The sequence below is a fragment of the Anomaloglossus baeobatrachus genome, chromosome 1 (assembly GCF_048569485.1).
Source record: "Anomaloglossus baeobatrachus isolate aAnoBae1 chromosome 1, aAnoBae1.hap1, whole genome shotgun sequence".
Lineage (NCBI taxonomy): Eukaryota > Metazoa > Chordata > Amphibia > Anura > Aromobatidae > Anomaloglossus > Anomaloglossus baeobatrachus.
The window spans coordinates 318,510,509-318,531,383 of record NC_134353.1 but is presented as its reverse complement, the minus strand read 5'-3'; the positions used below and the strand labels follow the sequence as shown (position 1 = coordinate 318,531,383).

General features: G+C 51.3%; 1 protein-coding gene across 6 annotated transcripts in view; it reads right to left on the bottom strand.

Annotated features, from left to right (window-relative positions):
* The window catches only part of USO1 (USO1 vesicle transport factor), a 148,530-nt gene extending 127,673 nt beyond the window's left edge, over window positions 1-20,857 (bottom strand). For all 6 annotated transcript variants that reach the window (XM_075351394.1, XM_075351398.1, XM_075351402.1 and 3 more), the window contains exon 1: window positions 20,675-20,857. In XM_075351394.1, coding sequence (XP_075207509.1) covers window positions 20,675-20,743 — 69 coding nt within the window. In that variant the 5' untranslated portion in view covers window positions 20,744-20,857. The remainder of the gene's footprint in view (window positions 1-20,674) is intronic.
* Window positions 20,858-20,875: the final 18 nt, after the last annotated feature.

Here is a 20,875-nt window from a genome sequence, read left to right as displayed (position 1 = left end):
GAAGCCGCTGCTCCAGTACACCGGCCAGACATGATATGAATGTGATTTACCTGCAGGTTATACCCATTTCTGAAGGCAAAAGGCATTTCTGGGCATTTTTTTCCCTTTAATGAGACCGGTCACGAATTGTTGTTCAGATGGATCTATTGTAGTTCTGTATGGAGCTTTAGCAGTGTATCAAACATGGTCCATTCAAGGCAGCTTGAAACCACTAGAGGAATCAATTGTCCATCCTGAGACAAAACATACAGCTCATGACTGTTTGGCATCCCGATAACCAGCAGACTAATGTTCTGTACTCTTTGGTACCCTACGCTGACTTGCTGTACTCCTTGCAGTTGGTACAGGACTGTATCCCCATTCCAGCTGCCTCATTACAAGGTCCTGCTGCTCAGTCTTCAGAGTCTCATATATACAGGACATTTGTCACGAGACAGCACCAGATGTCAGGAAACAGTTGGCCCCTATAAAAAGCTCCAAAGCAAAAACACGCACAACTTTATATACTGTTTTCTTATTTAGTAACGGCAGATACGTGTTGCCCTATCTGCGGACGTTGGCTGTATGATCTCAGCCAGGTATGTTTGACTGAGAATGAAGAAGGTATAGGAAACAAAATACTTATAGTAGCCACCGGGCACCGAGCCGTGATGATGGACATTTTACTCTGACATGCTGCGGGTGTGTCAGAGGACTATGCGTCTTGGATGGCTAGTCCTAGGCTGGTCTCTGGCGTCTCCTCCCCATCACGCTCTACTAGATTGACACTTCTCTCCCTACATACAAATACAGGGAAAGACCTGTTAGTCATGTGCAGCAGGGCAGGGAAACCATGCCTAGGTACTGCCTCAGACTAGTCATCAAACATACATCCAGTCCGATTCAATAAGACTGACAGTCATAATGAAGGGTCTTGCTTAATTACCATGTGTCTAACTCACTAACAGGCGCATGCCACTTTATTAATTAGATGCATCTCTTAATGGGAGTGTGCTGCCGACAGACACGTACTCCAGTCAAGGACAGGTGTACATTCATAAGGCAAGTAACGCCGCTAATATGGCATAACGCTTCATGAATTTGATGGGCGGGCGCAACTATGCCCCTCCCGTATTAGGCTGGCCGGCATGACTGCCGTGTACATGACCAATGTTGTCATATTTTTCACGGCTTCCTAGTTGTGCAAAAATATTGGGACTTAAGGTGTATACTCCAGATCTGAAACACCACAGCATTTCAAGCAATACATACCGTACTCTGCTGAAATAAGGTGGTCTCTAAGTCATGGCAGCAAGAATCAGCTTATGGAGTGCTTGTAGTGGGACCCAATTTACTACTTAATCACGACCGTACAGACCCCCACAGATCTAGAGACAGTGTGGAAGGAAAGGTGTGCACGCTCAATCTCCACCAAATCTATGAGACTAAGGCTGTGTGCGCACGTTTCGTATTTGCATGCAGTTACGCTGCGTTCTGCACCGCAGCATAACTGCATGCGTCCTGCGTCCCCTGCATAATCTATGAAGATTGTGCAGGAGACGTGCGCACGTGGCATATTAGAGCGCAGCGATTCGGCTGCTGCCCGAAGCGTGCGTTCTAAGAAGTGACATGTGACTTCTTTCCTGTGCTCTGCATGCAGCTCCTGCTCTGTCTATGGGAGGGGCTGCACTCAGAGCGCATGGAATCGGCTTTTCATTACGGACTGTTTCTGCAGCGATTTGAAGCGCACGTGTGCTGTTCAAATCGCTGCAGAAATTTCTGCAGGGACAGAACGCAACGTGGGCACATAGGCTAACAGAAATTGCTGCGCGCTCTACTTGGCCATCTCCAGAAGTCCCATAGAGGTATACAGGATCTGTTCAGTAGACACACTGTGCGCCATTTCACACCGTAACCAGTAAATGGATGGAATTATAGTCATTGGTTGATAGATGGCAATCCCAATAGGCTCAGTCACCATTAGACTATATTGACATCAGTATTAAAGCTACATTTTGAAAACTATTGAAAACCTGATAACAGTTAAAGGGTATGTGCACATGGCACCTTTTTTTAGGGGGATTGCAGGTTACAAAAGCCCCCCATAAAATGCATAGCAGTGTCAAAACGACATTGCTGCACACGTCAGGAATGCAAAACCTTGAAATGGTTAAAAATAAATGTGACCTATCCATTCTTCAGGAGCCTAAGCCACCAGCTCTATATACTTAAAAGTATATAGTAAAAGATGCCAAAGCAGCTTCAGAAAAATGGCTGCCGACTTTTTCCTGAAGTGTCTTGGCTTGGGAATACGAATAGGTGCTGAGTGCACTTACCCTCACAAGTGCCTGTAAGAGTCTCTGTACAGTGGTAGCTGTCACCCATAGTACTAATACGTATAATAAAACAATACATTTATTTCTTCATGCTGCCCATGGATTGAGCACCACGTTCTCGCTGCCATATGTTCCCTTTAATATGGAATGTTGCAGTCTACGATCCAGACAGAATCCAGAATACTCTAGGCCTCCGCTTAGCAATAGGGACTGTGAGGTAGCACGGTCGGCTGCGCAGCAGAAGACACGGGATCCAGGCATTAAGGTTCACAGCACACGGTTTTAATGTCCAAACAAAAGTCCATAACACAATACATGTGCCTCTCCAGCAGAAAACTCAGGGAGTTCTGTTCACTCCCTCACACCCGGCACACCTGCCCTTGTTCCTGATTCTATTTAACCCTTCCTTCAGCCTGTAGGGAAACAGCATTAACCCTATAGTGGATTTACTTTCTATCATGGAGTGAGCACAACCGGGGCGAGACATACCGGCCGTCATAGATAACCCCGGTCACAGTCTCACATACCCCCCCCCCTCAGTTCAAGCGTGCGGGGTTGAACTCCAGCCATCAAACACGGGCCGCGGGACAAGGCATCGGCGTTGCCCTGCAACCTACCGGCCCGGTGTTCAACCGTAAACCGGAAGTTCTGCAGAGAAAGGAACCACCGGGTAACCCGGGCATTCCGTTCCTTGGCGGACCTCATCCAGACCAGTGGAGAGTGATCCGTCACCAAGCGAAACTGCCGTCCCAGCAGGTAATAGCGTAGGGACTCCAAGGCCCACTTGATCGCCAGGCACTCCTTCTCCACTACGCTATAATTCCGCTCGGGAGGGGTGAGCTTCCTACTCAAGAAGGTGACGGGGTGTTCCTCCCCCTGAACCACCTGAGACAGCACTGCCCCCAGGCCGACCTCCGAGGCGTCAGTCTGTACAATGAACTCCTTCCGGAAATCAGGGTTGACCAGAACGGGCTGTCCGCACAGGACCTCCTTCAGGGCCCGGAAGGAGTCCTCGGCCTGCGGAGTCCAGCGCACCATGACGGACTTCTTGCCTTTGAGAAGGTCCGTCAAGGGAGCTGATAGTCCCGCAAAATCCTTTACAAACCTCCTGTAGTACCCCACGATACCCAGGAAGGCCCTAACCTGCTTCGTGGTCAGGGGTCTAGGCCACTTCTGGATCGCCTCAACCTTGTTAATTTGGGGCTTAATCACTCCTTGGCCTATCACGTAGCCCAAGTAGCGGGCTTCCGTGAGTCCCAATGCACATTTCTTGGGATTGGCTGTCAATCCGGCTGTTCGAAGCGCGTCCACCACCGCTTGTACCTGTTCCAAGTGGGTCTGCCAATCGGAGCTGTAAATAATGATGTCATCCAGGTACGCTGATGCATACGCCTGGTGGGGTTCCAGCACTAAGTCCATCAACCTCTGGAACGTGGCCGGAGCGCCATGTAACCCAAAAGGCAAGACAACATAGTGGAAGAGACCCTCCGGCGTAACAAAAGCGGTTTTCTCCTTGGCGGACTCCGTCAGTGGCACCTGCCAGTACCCCTTGGTCAGGTCGAGCGTGGTAATATATCGCGCCTGTCCCAGCCTATCAATCAGCTCATCCACCCGGGGCATGGGGTAGAGATCGAACTTGGATATTTCGTTCAATCTCCTAAAGTCATTGCAGAACCTTAAGGAGCCATCGGGTTTTGGTATTAGGACAATCGGACTAGCCCATTCACTCCAGGATTTTTCGATGACCCCCAGGCGTAACATGGTCTTTACTTCCTCCGATATGGCTTGTCGTCGAGCCTCCGGTACCCGGTATGACTTCAGGCGTACCTTCAGGTGGGGCTCGGTGACAATATCGTGTCGTATCAGACTGGTCCTACCGGGCAGCTCGGAGAAGACATCGGGGTTCTGCTGAACCAACCGTCTGGCCTCTCGCCTCTGTTGCTTGGTGAGGGCTTCTCCAATCCTTACTTCCGGTTTGTCCTCTCCGGAGGTCGCTGGAGCCGGATGTGAACGACCCGAAGAGGAGGGAGGTGGGGAAAAAACAGCCATCAGGCTTTCCCGTTCCTGCCAAGGTTTTAATAGGTTGACATGGTATATTTGTTCAGGTTTCCGCCTACCGGGCTGCAATACTTTATAGTTAACCACCCCGACTCTTTCCTTTATCTCGTAGGGGCTTTGCCACTGAGCCAGGAATTTACTCTCCGCCGTGGGGATTAATACCAACACCCGATCCCCGGGTTTAAAGGTCCGCACGGTGGCTTGTCTATTGTAGCGGCCGCTTTGCGCGGCCTGAGCCTCCTGTAAATGCTCCTTCACAATTGGCATGACCGCGCTTATGCGGTTCTGCATACCTAAAATGTGTTCGATCACACTTTTATGGGGGGTGGGCTCTTGTTCCCATGTTTCTTTTGCCAGGTCCAACAATCCCCGGGGATGTCGCCCGTATAACAATTCAAAAGGCGAAAACCCCGTGGATGCCTGTGGCACCTCTCGTATGGCAAACATCAAATAGGGAAGCATCATATCCCAGTCTTTCCCGTCTTTTGAGATCACCCTTCTTAGCATGGTTTTCAGGGTTTTATTGAAACGCTCGACTAAACCGTCCGTTTGAGGATGATACACAGACGTACGCAACTGCTTGATCTGGAGTAGCCGGCATAGCTCTTTGGTCACTTTAGACATGAATGGGGTCCCCTGATCCGTAAGGATCTCCTTGGGCAACCCCACCCGGCAGAACACAGCAAACAACTCCCGAGCTATAAGCTTTGCTGCAGTATGTCTGAGAGGTATCGCCTCGGGATACCGGGTGGCATAGTCAACGATCACTAGGATGTGTTGGTGCCCTCGAGCGGACTTTACGAGGGGCCCCACCAGATCCATCCCTATCCGTTCAAAAGGGACTTCTATAATGGGTAACGGTACCAACGGACTGCGAAAATGGGTCAGGGGTGCGGTAAGCTGACACTCCGGGCAGGTTTCGCAGAACCGTTTTACCTCCCCAAAGACCCCGGGCCAATAGAACCTTTGCAATATTCGCTCCTGCGTTTTCTTGACCCCTAGGTGGCCACTCATCAGGTGTTTATGAGCCAAGTCGAGGACCCGCCGGCGATGCGGCTGGGGCACCACCAACTGTTCTACCCCCACGCCCCGTATTTCATCTACCCGGTAGAGTAAATCCTGCTTAAGAGCGAAATGGGGGTACCTTACCTGGGCACCGGGCAGCTGTGCCACCCCGTCAACTACTGTCACCCGACTCCGGGCATGTATCAACGTAGGGTCCTGGAGTTGGGCTGTCCCAAACGTATCCGGGGACGCCTCCAACTCCGGAATGGGCTCGACCGTCTCAGCCTCTCCTGCCAATACCTCTAGGGGCGACCTACCGGGTTCACCCTCTGTCCCTATCATGGTGACCCCTACGGCAGGTGTCCCGGATTCAGGATTGTAGGGCTCAGGTCCCGGACCAACCAATATCTGAGGGGACTTAGGGGGTCCCCTCCATAAAGTCCAAAAATAGGGCAGATCCCTTCCTAGGATCACGTCATAAGGAAGAGTGTTAAGAAGTCCCACCTCATGTTGCACCTGACCGCAAGGTGCTGTGATGGTGACAATCCCCGTGGGATAGTCGCGGCGGTCCCCATGTATGCAAACCACCCCCACGGTGCGTCCTGTGGCCTTTACTTCAGCCCTCAAGGTGGATCGCACAAGGGTCACTAAGCTTCCGGAATCCAACAATCCTGTAACCGGACATCCATTCACCTGTATTTGGCACAAGTGGGGCTCCGTCTCTGGGGAGACCAGGTCAGCGGTACACACCACCTGAGCATACATTGAACCCCGCCGGGTAACCCCACAATCCATGGGCTCCGTGGTGAGTGGACACTGGGCTTCCATATGTCCCACCCGCTGGCACCGCCAACATCTAATGGGGACGGAAACCCCCTTGACGGGTTGTCGTTTAGGGTACAGAACCTTCCGGACCTCAGGAATGGCGGCCGCGGCCTCAGACGGGATGGTAGGGGACTCCTGCACCGTTGTCAGCGGTGGGTCCTTGGCCCTAGGCTTGGAGGGGCCGGACCGACGGGCGGTACGCAAAGTCTCAGTGTCCCGTATCAAGTCCTGCGTAGCCACATGCCGCTCTACCAGGGACACTAATTGGTCCAGGGTACTCGGGTCACCCTGTCCGACCCACCATTGAACGGTGACGGGTAAAGTGCGCACAAAACGATCCACTACTACCCTTTCCACCATTTGCGCCGGGCTCAGAGTGTCAGGCTGCAACCACTTTTTTACAAGATGCAACAAGTCATAGGCCTGGAAGCGTACGGGTTTGGCTTCCTCAAAGAACCACTGATTTACCCGCTGAGCCCGTACATAGGTATTCACCCCCAACCGAGCCAGTATTTCGGCTTTCAGGGTCACATAGTCAATGGCGTCCTCGGTACAGAGGTCCAGGTACGCTTTTTGAGGTTCCCCCGTCAGATAGGGCGACAATACCTCAGCCCACTGCGGGGTCGGCAGCTTTTCCCGCTCGGCCACCCGCTCAAACACCGCCAGGAACGCTTCCACATCATCACCCGGGGTCATCTTTTGCAACGCTTGTCTCACCGCTTTCCGGACGCTGCCGTCGTCACCCGGTCCTGGGGTTGTTGCTGCCGGTCCGGCACTGATCGACTTGGCCAGGAGAACCATCTGTTCTTGGTGCCTTTTTTCCTGCAATTGCAAGGCTTGCTGCTGACGTGCATTGGCCTGATCCATCTGTTCTTGGAATTTTTTTTCCTGCACTTGCAAGGATTGGAGCAGGTGTGCATTGGTCTGTTGCTGCTGTGCATTAGCCTGTTGCTGCTGTGCATTAGCCTGTTGCTGCTGTGCATTAGCCTGAGCCAAATGCTTTAGTATGTCCTCCATGGCGTCGCCGGGTTTGGGCTGTAGTATAGCCGCTCGAATCCAGGACATGCGCAGCTGGGTCACCAGGGATGGATGCTACACCTCACCGGCTGTCATGCCCGCCGATTCTCCACCATATGTGAGGTAGCACGGTCGGCTGCGCAGCAGAAGACACGGGATCCAGGCATTAAGGTTCACAGCACACGGTTTTAATGTCCAAACAAAAGTCCATAACACAATACATGTGCCTCTCCAGCAGAAAACTCAGGGAGTTCTGTTCACTCCCTCACACCCGGCACACCTGCCCTTGTTCCTGATTCTATTTAACCCTTCCTTCAGCCTGTAGGGAAACAGCATTAACCCTATAGTGGATTTACTTTCTATCATGGAGTGAGCACAACCGGGGCGAGACATACCGGCCGTCATAGATAACCCCGGTCACAGTCTCACAGGACCTATAGATATGTTTAATATGTGCGCTGGGAATTTCCCAGTAACCTCTAAATGGAGAGCAGAAACCTGATGTGAACAGGGTCTTATTAACCAGACGACTCTGTGCAGCCATAACCTTAAGGCTATGTGCGCACTAGGCCGTTTTACCCGAGGTTTTGCTGCGGAAATTTCTTGAGAAATGTTTGTGATCTTTCTGCAGAGATTTCCCAGCAAAACCTATGGGAATAAAAAATAGCTGTGCGCACGCTGCGTTTTTTTCTCAAGAAAATTCTTTGTGAAGATTTTCTTGAGAAAATTTCTTGAGAAAATGTGCATGTCACTTCTTTTCCGCAGGTACCTGTGGAATACCCCTGGTATTTCACTCCATTCACTGTAATGTAATCGCGAAATTCCGGGGGTATACCGCAGGTAGCAAATGATGTGCGGTATACCCCCGGTATAGCCGCGATTTACCTGCGGTAATGCTCATCGCTGCCTGCGGTTTTGCATGGCGTGATGTCATTATGACAGAAGAGGAAGCGGAGCAGAGTAATCACAGATGTCACACTCCCTGGACGCCGCACAGCAGCGCTTCCGTGCGACATCCAGGTGCCTGTGCAGTCTGTGTCCCGCTCCGGCCCCGCGGCTGCACGCCCTGCAGTGTCAGTGTCTGCCCGCGGTATCAGCAGCTTGTCACACTGCAGCGCAGCCAGACACTGACACACAGCAGTGCGTGCAGCCGCGGGGATGCAGAGCGCTGCTGTCAGGAGGTGAGATGAGATCATTACCTGCTGTGACGATATCCTGCCTCCTGACGTCACCGCTATCACTGCCGTCTATGCCCGCGGCCCGAGACTGTCACTAGTGGTGACGTCACGGGCTCTCGCGATACTGCTGACAACGCGGCGGGCATAGAAGGCAGTGACAGCGCTGATGGCAGGAGATCATCACAGCAGGTAATGATCTCATCTAACCTCCTGATGGCAGCGCTTGGCATCCCCTGCAGTGACCTGGGCTGACCTATTGATGTTAGCTCAGGTCACTGCATTACTCTCCCAGCCAATGGGGAACCTTCTGTTCTTCATTGACTAGGACAGTAACTATGGTATGGATCGTCGTGGGACCCCCCTACCTTATTGGATTACGCCGGACCCGGATTTGATTGTTCTTGTCAATAAATTGGTGAAAGAGGGAATGTGGGGAGTGTTTTTTCAAATAAAACTTTTTTTGTTGTCTATTTTTTATTTCGTACTGACTGGTTGGTGATGTCAGGTATCTGATAGACGCGTGACATGACTAACCCCAGGGCTTGATGCCAGGTGACATTACACATCTGGCATCAACCCCATATATTACCCCGTTTGACACCGCACCAGGGCAATGGGATGAGTTGGGGCGAAGCGCCAGGATTGGCACGTCTAATGGATGCGCCACTTCTGGGGCAGCTGCGGCCTGCTATTTTTAGGCTGGGGAGTGTCCAATAACAGTGGACCTCCCTAGTCTGAGAATATCAGACCCCAGCTGTCCGCTTTACCTTGGCTGGTGATTCAATATGGGGAGGACCCCACGTTTTTTGTTTTAAATTATTTATTTAATGTAAAATAACAGCGTGGGGTGCCCTCTGTTTTGGATTGCCAGCCAAGGTGAAGCTGCCAGCTGTGGTCTGCAGGCTGCAGCCATCTGCTTTACCATAGCTGGCTACAAAAGATGGGGGGACCTCACGTAATTTTTTTTTAATTATTTATTTTTTGGCTAAATACAAGGCTAGGCACGCTTTAGTGCCACATGAAAGTCACTAAAGGGTGCCAGCTTAGAATATGCAGGGGGGTGGAACATTATATAGGTCTTTCTCATCTATCTATCCATCCTTCCCTCTATTCATTATCTGTCTATCGATTATCTATTATCTATATTATTTATTGCAGTTCAGCATAAAAAAACCACAGGGACCAACCTGCGGAAAAACCGCGGCAAAATCGCATGCGTTTTTCCCGCGGTTTTGGTGCGGTTTTTTACCGCAGGTGCGGTAATCTTCAACTCCCAGAAGTTTCTCAAGAAATTTTCTTGAGAAAAATCACTCTTCTAGTGCGCACATAGCCTTACTTGTCCCAACAGCTGCAAGCACAAGTAGACAGCCCTTCACGATGCTGCCAAAGGTCTACAGCTTTTTTTTTGTTTGTTTTAATTTGGACCAAGTAGAATAATACTGCAGCCAATATATATAATTCTGCCAGTGATATATTTTCTTGATTAGCACAGGCTGGTGACTGCTGGCCTTCAGCATCACAATTCCTTTGCGCTCAATAGGAAACGTTTCCTAATGCATAAATCAGGGAGAAGCTGCAGCAGAACAGTCACAGATAACACAGCTTGGCTGGACCCCGCCAGCCTACCCTCACATTAGGACTGGAAGGATCTGCCCATACTGAGCCCTCAATGGCCAGCGCATTGTCCATGCTGCAAGTGATCTGGATTTTCTGTAAGCCTCAGGACAATGTAACGCCATGTCAGCTCACATCCTGACACAGACAGCACGCTCTCAGACCCGCATGGGCACTCAGCAATCACTCTTCTACAGTAATGATTACTTTTCTATTTTAGAGAGGTATTCCCATCTCCAAGATCCTATACCAATATGTAACAGGAGTAATAAGAATATAATAGCAAAAACCTCCAATTAGAAATGTACCATTTAGTTATGTCTCTTACCTCATGTGCAGGGCATTACAGCTTATGGGTCCATTATGACTACTAGCAACTACCTGTCGCTACTCGAGTGGTCGTAACCATGGATACCTAAGCTGTAATGCCCTGCACATGAAGTAAGAGACATGGCTATATCAGGAGAACTGTACTATATTTCTAATTAGAGGTATTTCCTAATATTATATTATTATTATTATAATACTTACTACATAATGGGATAGGATCATGGAGATGGAAATATCACTTTTAGTCCAAAAAGTTTTATTTTTTCATTCATACTTAACCCAAAGCTGACCCGTTTACCTCATACATAATAGATGGATTGTTTGGCAGATGGCTCTCTCCGGATTCCTCCATACACAGGAATGCTCAACCGAGATCCTGTTTTCTATGAAACAGACGCTACCTTTGGTGGTGGCTTTCCCAGAGAACTAAAGCATCGGCTGTCAGAAAAATCAACACGTCTGGATCCATCTCTCCCTCCTTAAAGGGGTTATCCACTACGATTACATTGATGGCCTATCCTTAGGATAGGTCATCAATGTCTGATACCCCGCCGATCAGTTGTTTTTGGTCCCAGTGGCGGCAACAGGTAGTCTCCTATTGATTAGAATGGGAGGTGGATGTGCAGTACCCGGCTGCGGTCACTATCAGAAGATGGAGCAGCTCTGGACAACCCCTTTATGCTGGCTCCCCACACACAGACTGTCAGCTGAGTCTGCCAACATCAGCTGTCAGCAGAAACAAAAGACTGCTGAAGCTTCTAGTACAACGGGAGTAAGACCTCATACAGACGTCCATTATTCTTCCCTGTGTTTCTTCAGTGTTTCTCACAATCAGAAGACATACTCATTTTAGTCTATATCTGTATAGTCTGTATCTAGACTAAGGACACATACGTCCGAAACGCGTATCCATTTTACACCTGCTATGATGCGTTTTTAATGGAACATGGAATTTTAACTTTGTTCTGAATAAAAATTGATGTTTTAAATTTCTGGAACTGGATGCTGGCTTATCTTCCTCTCCCTGATACTCATTTTAGTCTATATTTAATGTTGACAAAACCTACAAGACATCCATTTTTGATCCCACGCTATCAATTAAATTCACCATGCAGGAGAATGGGTCTGTGACCACAAAAAACGGACAGCACTTGAATGCCATTAGTGTCTCATCCGAGTGCTGTCGGCAATGCAACCTGAGAAGCCGATAGGAGAAGCTTTGAAAAAAACTCTGATTTTCTCCTTCATACATGTCAATTAGGGGAAGATGTAAAAACTGACAAGCCAAAAATGGATCCAGCAAAGTGGAAAAAAAAACCCCCATAAAAACCAAAAACAAAGCACTTTCCAAGTATGAGAAAAATAAATGGATGTGCGAGTGACACCCGAGTGTTAGAAATTAGGATACAAGTCACATAATGGGCAGAAATATACAGGAAAAAGCAGTACCGCTGTAGTTTGTTTTCTGGCATCCAACAATCATCTTGCTGTTATGGTTGTAATGACATTAAATATGGGAATATTATTTAATGTTTTTAGGGGGACTTATATTTAATATAAATATATTTGTGGACCTTTTTCAGGATTGTTATTAAACATTGCTTTAATATTTCCTTTTTAAATTATTTTTTTTATTCTGGTTTTGATGCTTTAAAAGGGAACCTGTCAGCAGATTTGGGGCCTATAATCTGCAGCCACCACCAGTGTGCTCCTACAGTATATACAGCATTCTAACATGCTGTATATAAGAGCCCAGGCCGCTGTGTACAACATAAAGAAGGGAATTTTGTTACTTACCGTAAATTCCTTTTCTTCTAGCTCTTATTGGGAGACCCAGCCGATTGGGTGTATAGCACTGCCTCCGGAGGCCACACAAAGCAATTACACTAAAAAGTGTAAGGCCCCTCCCCTTCTGGCTATACACCCCCAGTGGGATCACTGGCTCACCAGTTTTAGTGCAAAAGCAAGAAGGAGGAAAGCCAATAACTGGTTTAAACAAATTCACTCCGAGTAACATCGGAGAACTGAAAACCGTTCAACATGAACAACATGTGTACCCGCAAACAAACCAAAAATCCCGAAGGACAACAGGGCGGGTGCTGGGTCTCCCAATAAGAGCTAGAAGAAAAGGAATTTACGGTAAGTAACAAAATTCCCTTCTTCTTCGGCGCTCTATTGGGAGACCCAGACGATTGGGACGTCCAAAAGCTGTCCCTGGGTGGGTAAAGAAATACCTCATGTTAGAGCTGCAAAGACAGCCCTCCCCTACGGGGAGGCAACTGCCGCCTGCAGGACTCTTCTACCTAGGCTGGCGTCCGCCGAAGCATAGGTATGCACCTGATAATGTTTGGTGAAAGTGTGCAGACTCGAACAGGTAGCTGCCTGGCACACCTGTTGAGCCGTAGCCTGGTGTCGCAATGCCCAGGACGCACCCACGGCTCTGGTAGAATGGGCCTTCAGCCCTGATGGAACCGGAAGCCCCGCAGAACGGTAGGCTTCAAGAATTGGTTCTTTGATCCATCGAGCCAGGGTGGCCTTAGAAGCCTGCGACCCTTTGCGCTTACCAGCGACAAGGACAAAGAGTGCATCCGAACGGCGCAGGGGCGCCGTGCGGGAAATGTAGATTCTGAGTGCTCTCACCAGATCTAACAAATGTAAATCCTTCTCATACCGATGAACTGCATGAGGACAAAACGAAGGCAAAGAGATATCCTGATTAAGATGAAAAGAGGATACCACCTTCGGGAGAAACTCCTGAATGGGGCGCAGCACTACCTTGTCCTGGTGGAAGACCAGGAAGGGAGCCTTGGAAGACAGGGCTGCTAGCTCAGACACTCTTCGAAGAGATGTGATCGCTACCAGAAAAGCCACTTTCTGTGATAGTCTAGAAAGTGAAACCTCCTTCAGAGGCTCGAAGGGCGGCTTCTGGAGGGCAACTAGTACCCTGTTCAGATCCCATGGATCTAACGGCCGCTTGTACGGGGGAACTATATGGCAAACCCCCTGTAGGAACGTGCGCACCTTAGAAAGTCGTGCTAGACGCTTCTGAAAAAAGACGGATAGCACCGAGACTTGCCCTTTAAGGGAGCCGAGCGACAAACCTTTTTCTAACCCAGATTGGAGGAAAGAAAGAAGGGTAGGTAATGCAAATGGCCAGGGAGACACTCTCTGAGCAGAGCACCAGGATAAGAATATCCTCCACGTTCTGTGGTAGATCTTAGCAGACGTGGGCTTCCTAGCCTGTCTCATGGTGGCAACGACCCCTTGGGATAAGCCTGAAGACGCTAGGATCCAGGACTCAATGGCCACGCAGTCAGGTTGAGGGCCGCAGAATTCCGATGGAAAAACGGCCCTTGGGACAGTAAGTCTGGTCGGTCTGGTAGTGCCCACGGTTGGCCGACCGTGAGATGCCACAGATCCGGATACCACGCCCTCCTCGGCCAGTCTGGAGCGACGAGTATGACGCGGCTGCAGTCGGATCTGATCTTGCGTAGCACTCTGGGCAAGAGTGCCAGAGGTGGAAACACATAAGGGAGCCGGAACTGCGACCAATCTTGCACTAGGGCGTCTGCTGCTAGAGCTCTTTGATCGCGAGACCGTGCCATGAAGGTTGGGACCTTGTTGTTGTGCCGGGACGCCATTAGGTCGACGTCCGGCCTTCCCCATCGGCGACAGATTTCCTGAAACACGTCCGGGTGAAGGGACCATTCCCCTGCGTCCATGCCCTGGCGACTGAGGAAGTCTGCTTCCCAGTTTTCTACGCCGGGGATGTGAACTGCGGATATGGTGGAGGCCGTGGCTTCCACCCACATCATAATGTGCCGGACTTCCTGGAAGGCTTGCCGACTGCGAGTCCCTCCTTGGTGATTGATGTATGCCACCGCTGTGGAGTTGTCCGATTGAATTCGGATCTGCTTCCCTTCCAGCCACTGCTGGAAGGCCAGTAGGGCAAGAAACACTGCTCTGATTTCCAGAACATTGATCTGAAGGCTGGACTCCTGCTGAGTCCACGTACCCTGAGCCCTGTGGTGGAGAAACACTGCTCCCCACCCTGACAGACTCGCGTCTGTCGTGACCACCGCCCAGGACGGTGGTAGGAAGGATCTTCCCTGTGATAATGAGGTGGAAAGGAGCCACCACTGCAGAGAGTCCTTGGCCGTCTGGGAAAGGGAGACTTTCCTGTCCAGGGATGTCGACTTCCCGTCCCATTGGCGGAGAATGTCCCATTGAAGTGGACGCAGATGAAACTGCGCAAACGGAACCGCCTCTATTGCCGCCACCATCTTCCCGAGGAAGTGCATGAGGCGTCTTAAGGAGTGCGACTGACTTTGAAGGAGAGCCTGCACCCCTGTCTGTAGTGACCGCTGCTTGCTCAGCGGAAGCTTCACTATCGCTGAGAGAGTATGAAACTCCATGCCAAGATACGTTAGTGATTGGGTCGGTGACAGATTTGACTTTGGGAAGTTGATGATCCACCCGAACGCCTGGAGAGTCTCCAGTGCAAAATTCAGGCTGAGTTGGCATGCCTCCTGAGAGGGTGCCTTGACCAGTAGATCGTCCAAGTAAGGGATCACAGAGTGTCCGTGAGAGTGCAAGACTGCTACCACTGCTGCCATGATCTTGGTGAACACCCGGGGGGCTGTCGCCAGACCAAATGGCAGAGCCACGAACTGAAGATGTTCGTCTCCTATCACGAAGCGCAGAAAGCGTTGGTGCTCCGTAGCAATCGGCACGTGGAGATAAGCATCTTTGATGTCTATTGATGCTAGGAAATCTCCTTGGGACATTGAGGCAATGACTGAGCGGAGGGATTCCATCCGGAACCGCCTGGCGTTCACATGCTTGTTGAGCAGTTTTAGGTCCAGAACAGGACGGAAGGAGCCGTCCTTTTTTGGAACCACAAAGAGATTGGAGTAAAATCCTCGCCCCCGTTCCAGAGGGGGGACAGGGATCACGACTCCTTCTGCTCTTAGAGAGTCCACCGCCTGCAGCAGGGCATCTGCTCGGTTGGGGTGTGGGGAGGTTCTGAAGAACCGAAGTGGAGGCCGAGAACTGAACTCGATTCTGTACCCGCGAGACAAAATGTCTGTTACCCACCGGTCTTTGACCTGTGACAGCCAAATGTCGCAAAAGCGGGAGAGCCTGCCACCGACCGAGGATGCGGAGGGAGGAGGCCGAAAGTCATGAGGTAGCCGCCTTGGAAGCGGTTCCTCCATTTGCTTTCCTGGGGCGTGAGTGAGCCCGCCAGGAATCTGAGCTCCCTTGTCCTTTCTGAGTCCCTTTGGACGAGGAGAATTGGGGCTTGCCCGAGCCTCGAAAGGACCGAAACCTCGACTGCCACTTTTTCTGTTGAGGTTTACTTGCTCTGGGCTGTGGCAAGGAAGAGTCCTTACCCTTGGACTGTTTTATGATTTCAGCCAATGGCTCACCAAACAGTCTGTCTCTAGATAATGGCAAGCTGGTTAAGCATTTTTTGGAACCAGCATCTGCTTTCCAGTCCTTTAACCATAAGGCTCTGCGCAAAACCACAGAATTGGCGGCCGCCATAGAGGTACGGCTCGTAGATTCTAGGACAGCATTGATAGCATAGGTCGCAAACGCAGACATTTGCGAAGTTAGGGACGCCACCTGTGGCACTGCTGGATGCATGATAGCATCCACCTGTGCTAAACCAGCTGAAATAGCTTGTAGTGCCCACACGGCCGCGAATGCTGGAGCAAACGACGCGCCGATAGCTTCATAGACAGATTTCAACCAAAGGTCCATCTGTCTGTCGTTGGCATCTTTAAGTGAAGCGCCATCCTCTACTGCGACTATGGATCTAGCCGCAAGTTTGGAAATTGGAGGATCCACCTTTGGGCACTGGGTCCAGCGTTTGGCCACTTCAGAGGGAAAAGGATAACGGGTATCCTTAGAACGTTTAGAGAAACGCTTGTCTGGATGAGCGTCGTGCTTCTGGATTGATTCTCTGAAGTCAGAGTGGTCCAAAAAAGCACTTAATTTACGCTTGGGATACAGGAAATGGAACTTCTCCTGCTGTGCAGCTGCCTCCTCTGCTGAAGGAGCTGGGGGAGAAATATCCAACAGTCTATTAATCGCCGATATAAGGTCATTAACCATGGCGTCACCATCAGGGGCATCCAGATTGAGAGGGGCCTCAGGATTAGAATCCTGATCACCGTCCTCAGTCTCATCACAGAGAGACTCTTCTCGCTGAGACCCTGAGCAGTGTGATGACGTCGAGGGTCTTTCCCAGCGAGCTCGCTTAGGCTGCCTGGGACTGTCATCTGAGTCAGAGACTTCAGCTTGTGATGCTTGAGACCCCCTTGAAGTACGGATTAGTTCCAACTGAGGGGGACCAGAGAGCATAGCCACAGCAGTGTCCATGGTCTGAGGAACTGGCCTGGCCTGCAAGGTCTCCAGGATTTTTGTCATAGCCTCAGACATTTTATCAGCAAACACTGCAAAGTCTGTCCCCGTCACCGGGGCAGGGTTCACAGGCGTCTCTGCCTGGGCTACCACCACAATAGGCTCTGGCTGACGAAGTGCCACTGGGACTGAACATTGCACACAATGTGAATCATTGGAGCCTGCCGGTAGATCAGCCCCACATGCAGTACAAACAGTGCACACAGCCCGTGCCTTGGCAGCCTTGCGTTTTGCGGATGACATGTTGCTGCCTCCTCAGAGCAGTACAGGGTGTCCAGCCAAGAAGCGACCTTACAGTGCAACTATATATATATATGGTACCAAGAAAAAAGTACACTAATATATCACTGAGGCACTAGTGGGGCCAGCACAACTGTGCAGCTTACCGCCCGCTTAGGAGCGGTGTGTGGTCGCCAGAAATCCCTCTAGTCTGGGTCTCCCAGAGCCTGCTGCCTTTCCCCAGCCAGAACGCATGTGTAATGGCTGCCGGCGTCCTTGTGGAGAGGGGGGGCGGGCCCTGGGCGTACACCGACGAAGAGCGGGAAGTCTGCTTCCCCCTGTGCCTAGTGAGAGGGCTGGAGCATGTAAATAAAGCTCCAGCCCTCGGCGCTGCCATTGAGCAGCGTCTCTCCCCTACCCTGATTGACAGGGTGGGGGCGGGAACGAAGCGGCGCTAGGCCGCAGAAGCCGGGGGCTAAAGTTAGAAGCGCCGCCGCAAAAGCGCGGTCGGCGCAGAGCCCCCGGCGCACCACAAGTCGCAGCTGCGCCGCCGCTCCAGGAGCGGTCGGCGCAGTAGTTCCCAACACACAACGTCACTCAGCAAAGCTGCAGTGACCTAACCCCCAGCGTACAGCGCCACTGTCCCCGGCGCACTACAACGCTCAGCAAGCCCTGAGAGTGTCCGTGCCTGCCGGGGACACAGAGTACCTGAAAGTTGCAGGGCCTTGTCCCTGAACGGCACTCCCGCTCCCAATCCAGCAGGTTCTATGGGTCTGTGGATGGAGCCCGGCCCCAGGGCTTGGGGGCCGGCAAGATCCCACTTCCACAGAGCCCTCCAGGGGATGTGGAAGGAAAACAGCATGTGGGCTCCAGCCTCTGTACCAGCAATAGGTACCTCAACCTTACAAGCACCACCGCGGGTGAGAAGGGAGCATGCTGGGGGCCCCATATGGGCCCTCTTTTCTTCCATCCGATAGAGCCAGCAGCTACTGCTGACTACAAACAGTGGAGCTATGCGTGGATGTCTGACCTCCTTCGCACAAAGCAGAAAACTGGTGAGCCAGTGATCCCACTGGGGGTGTATAGCCAGAAGGGGAGGGGCCTTACACTTTTTAGTGTAATTGCTTTGTGTGGCCTCCGGAGGCAGTGCTATACACCCAATCGTCTGGGTCTCCCAATAGAGCGCCGAAGAAAAACACTTTATAATACTCACCTAAGGGGCAGGGCGATGCAGACTGGTCGGATGGGTGTTTCCGTTCTCTGGTCCTGGACCTCCTCTTTCGGCCATCTTTGTCCTCCTTCTTCTGAAGCCGGGGTGCATGACGCGTCCTACATCATCCACACTCGCCGGCATTGATGTCCCGTGCAGGTGTACTACAATACTTTGATCTGCCCGGTACCGGAGAACAGAGACACCCATCCAACCAGTCTGCACCACACAGCCCCTTAGGTGAGTATTATATAGTGATTTTTCCGTTCTTCACAGCGGCCTGGGCTCTTATATACTGCATGTTAGAATGCTGTATATAAGAGCCCGGTGGTGGTGGCCGCAGCTTATAGGCTCCAAAACTGGTGACAGGTTCCCTTTAATTACAATGTCTCGCCAGAAATTTGGGCTCTCTTCCCTTGCCAGGTATGGGCCTCAATCTTATCATATGGCTCTGCCGTAAAGCATTCTGACAAAGCGGTTTCCTCCGAATCCCACAATGAGCATTGATCGCGACATTCAACAGATTATACCGGGGAGTCTGGACGTTTCACTGATTTCTGCCATTAAGAGGGGGTTTCTGAAACTGTGCCACTCGCCCCTGATTTGTGAATTAAAGAAAGAAGGGGAATGATGACACATCCAAGAACTTTCCACCACATTTATCCATTTCAAGCAAGTAATAAAAAGCCAATTAACCTCCATGGATCTTTGACGTTTTTGAAGGACAGCCCTTACGCATCATGTACTGCAGCACAGACGCTGGTATAAACCAGCTGCATGAAGACCATGAGCACTAGGCACCTGAATTAGGCTGGCCATACACTTCTGCAGCCAGCAGCTATTCTTTCCCATCCCATACATGAGCTTGCTCTTTCATGATGGTGTATTAAATGGGGATAGTGGAAAGAGCTGCCACGGGGTCCCCCCCCCCCCCCAAGAACAAAATGATCAGGCATATTGAAATCCAACAGCCCAATCACATGCCATCAGGTACCACCTCTCCCAAACACATGAAATGGCCAATGAAGCTCTATGGAGTGGCACAACAAGGTGGAAGGTAATTCTGCGTGGCACTGGAGTGGGAGACTACACACGGCTTTGGATCACAATGGTAGACAGTGAGTGTGAGACCTTAAAGGGGTTGTGCAGAACCGTGATCTATTCTTAGTAGTGTGTGGAAAACAAGACTGAACAGGCTACGCTAAAAAGATGGAAAACATATAGCAAGGGACCTAAAAAAGCAAGGTATACTTTGTGGGGGAAGAAATATGGCTACTCAGACTCCATAGGGTTACGCTGGCCTGATGGTTTCTCTTTATTAGGAGATAAGCGAGGGTCCAACACCCTGCGATCTGCTGTTCTCAGATGTACCATAAGCAGCACAGCTCCGCACAATGTCCCATTCACTACAATAGAACCTGAGCTGCACGGCCAGGGCACAGTGAGCGGAGCGGGGTGTGCTGTCCACGTATCGTGGCAGTGCCAGGTGCCGGACCCTCCGATCTGATACGGTGGTCCGGCCTCAGCATAAGACATCAATGTCATAGCCCTGGGCAGCTCTTTAGTCAATGCAGATACAGGGGCGTCTCTATTACAGCTCTCATTACTTTACAATGTGACGTGCTGGCATTCTGGGATGGCACCCGGAACATATCATGTGCTTCCTGGTAGTTGTCAGGTGTCTGACCACCAGGCGGTGGACAGGTCCACCACATTCGTGCTCCATGCTCCGCTCCTGGCACCCTCTGCTCAGTCTTCAGTGTGGGTAGCAGCCATGCACCCCCTGCACTGGCCACACAAGGTCTAAGTGCAAACCTGGCACCCTGTGTTCAGTCCACAGCGTGGGTAGCAGCCATATAGACCCTGCAGTGGCCACACAAGGTCTAAGTGCAGCCCTGGCACCCTGTGTACAATCCTCGGGGTGGGTAGCAGCCATATAGACCCTGCAGTGGCCACACAAGGTCTAAGTGCAGCCCTGGCACCCCGTGTACAATCCTCGGGGTGGGTAGAAGCCATATAGACCCTGCACTGGCCACACAAGGTCTAAGTGCAGCCCTGGCACCCTGTGTACAATCCTCGGGGTGGGTAGAAGCCATGTACCCCCTGCACTGGCCACACAAGGTCTAAGTGCAGCCCTGGCACCCTGTGTACAATCCTCAGGGTGGGTAGAAGCCATGTACCCCCTGCACTGGCCACACAAGGTCTAAGTGCAGCCCTGGCACCCTGTGTACAATCCTCAGGGTGGGTAGAAGCCATGTACCCCCTGCACTGGCCACACAAGGTCTAAGTGCAGCCCTGGCACCCTGTGTACAATCCTCAGGGTGGGTAGCAGCCATATACCCCCTGCACTGGCCACACAAGGTCTAAGTGCAGCCCCCCGAGGGTATGGAATCACGGCCAGTGCCAGCACAAGACATGGCGGGCACTCGTACTGACGTCTACATAATAAGCTGGCACAGGCTGCTGCCACTCACGGTCTCGGCTCCAGACGGCTGCACCCCGGAGCTCTGCTGACCTCCCATCACTCCCCGCAAGAAATTCATGGTGAAGGATGAGCCGGAGAAACGGGAACACACAGGCCCCGGTGCTGTGAAGAAGGGGCGGAGGGTGATGCCAGTCTACACGGCGGAGGTGTGATGACGTGGGCATCCAGGAATGAAACCAGGAAGCGGCTG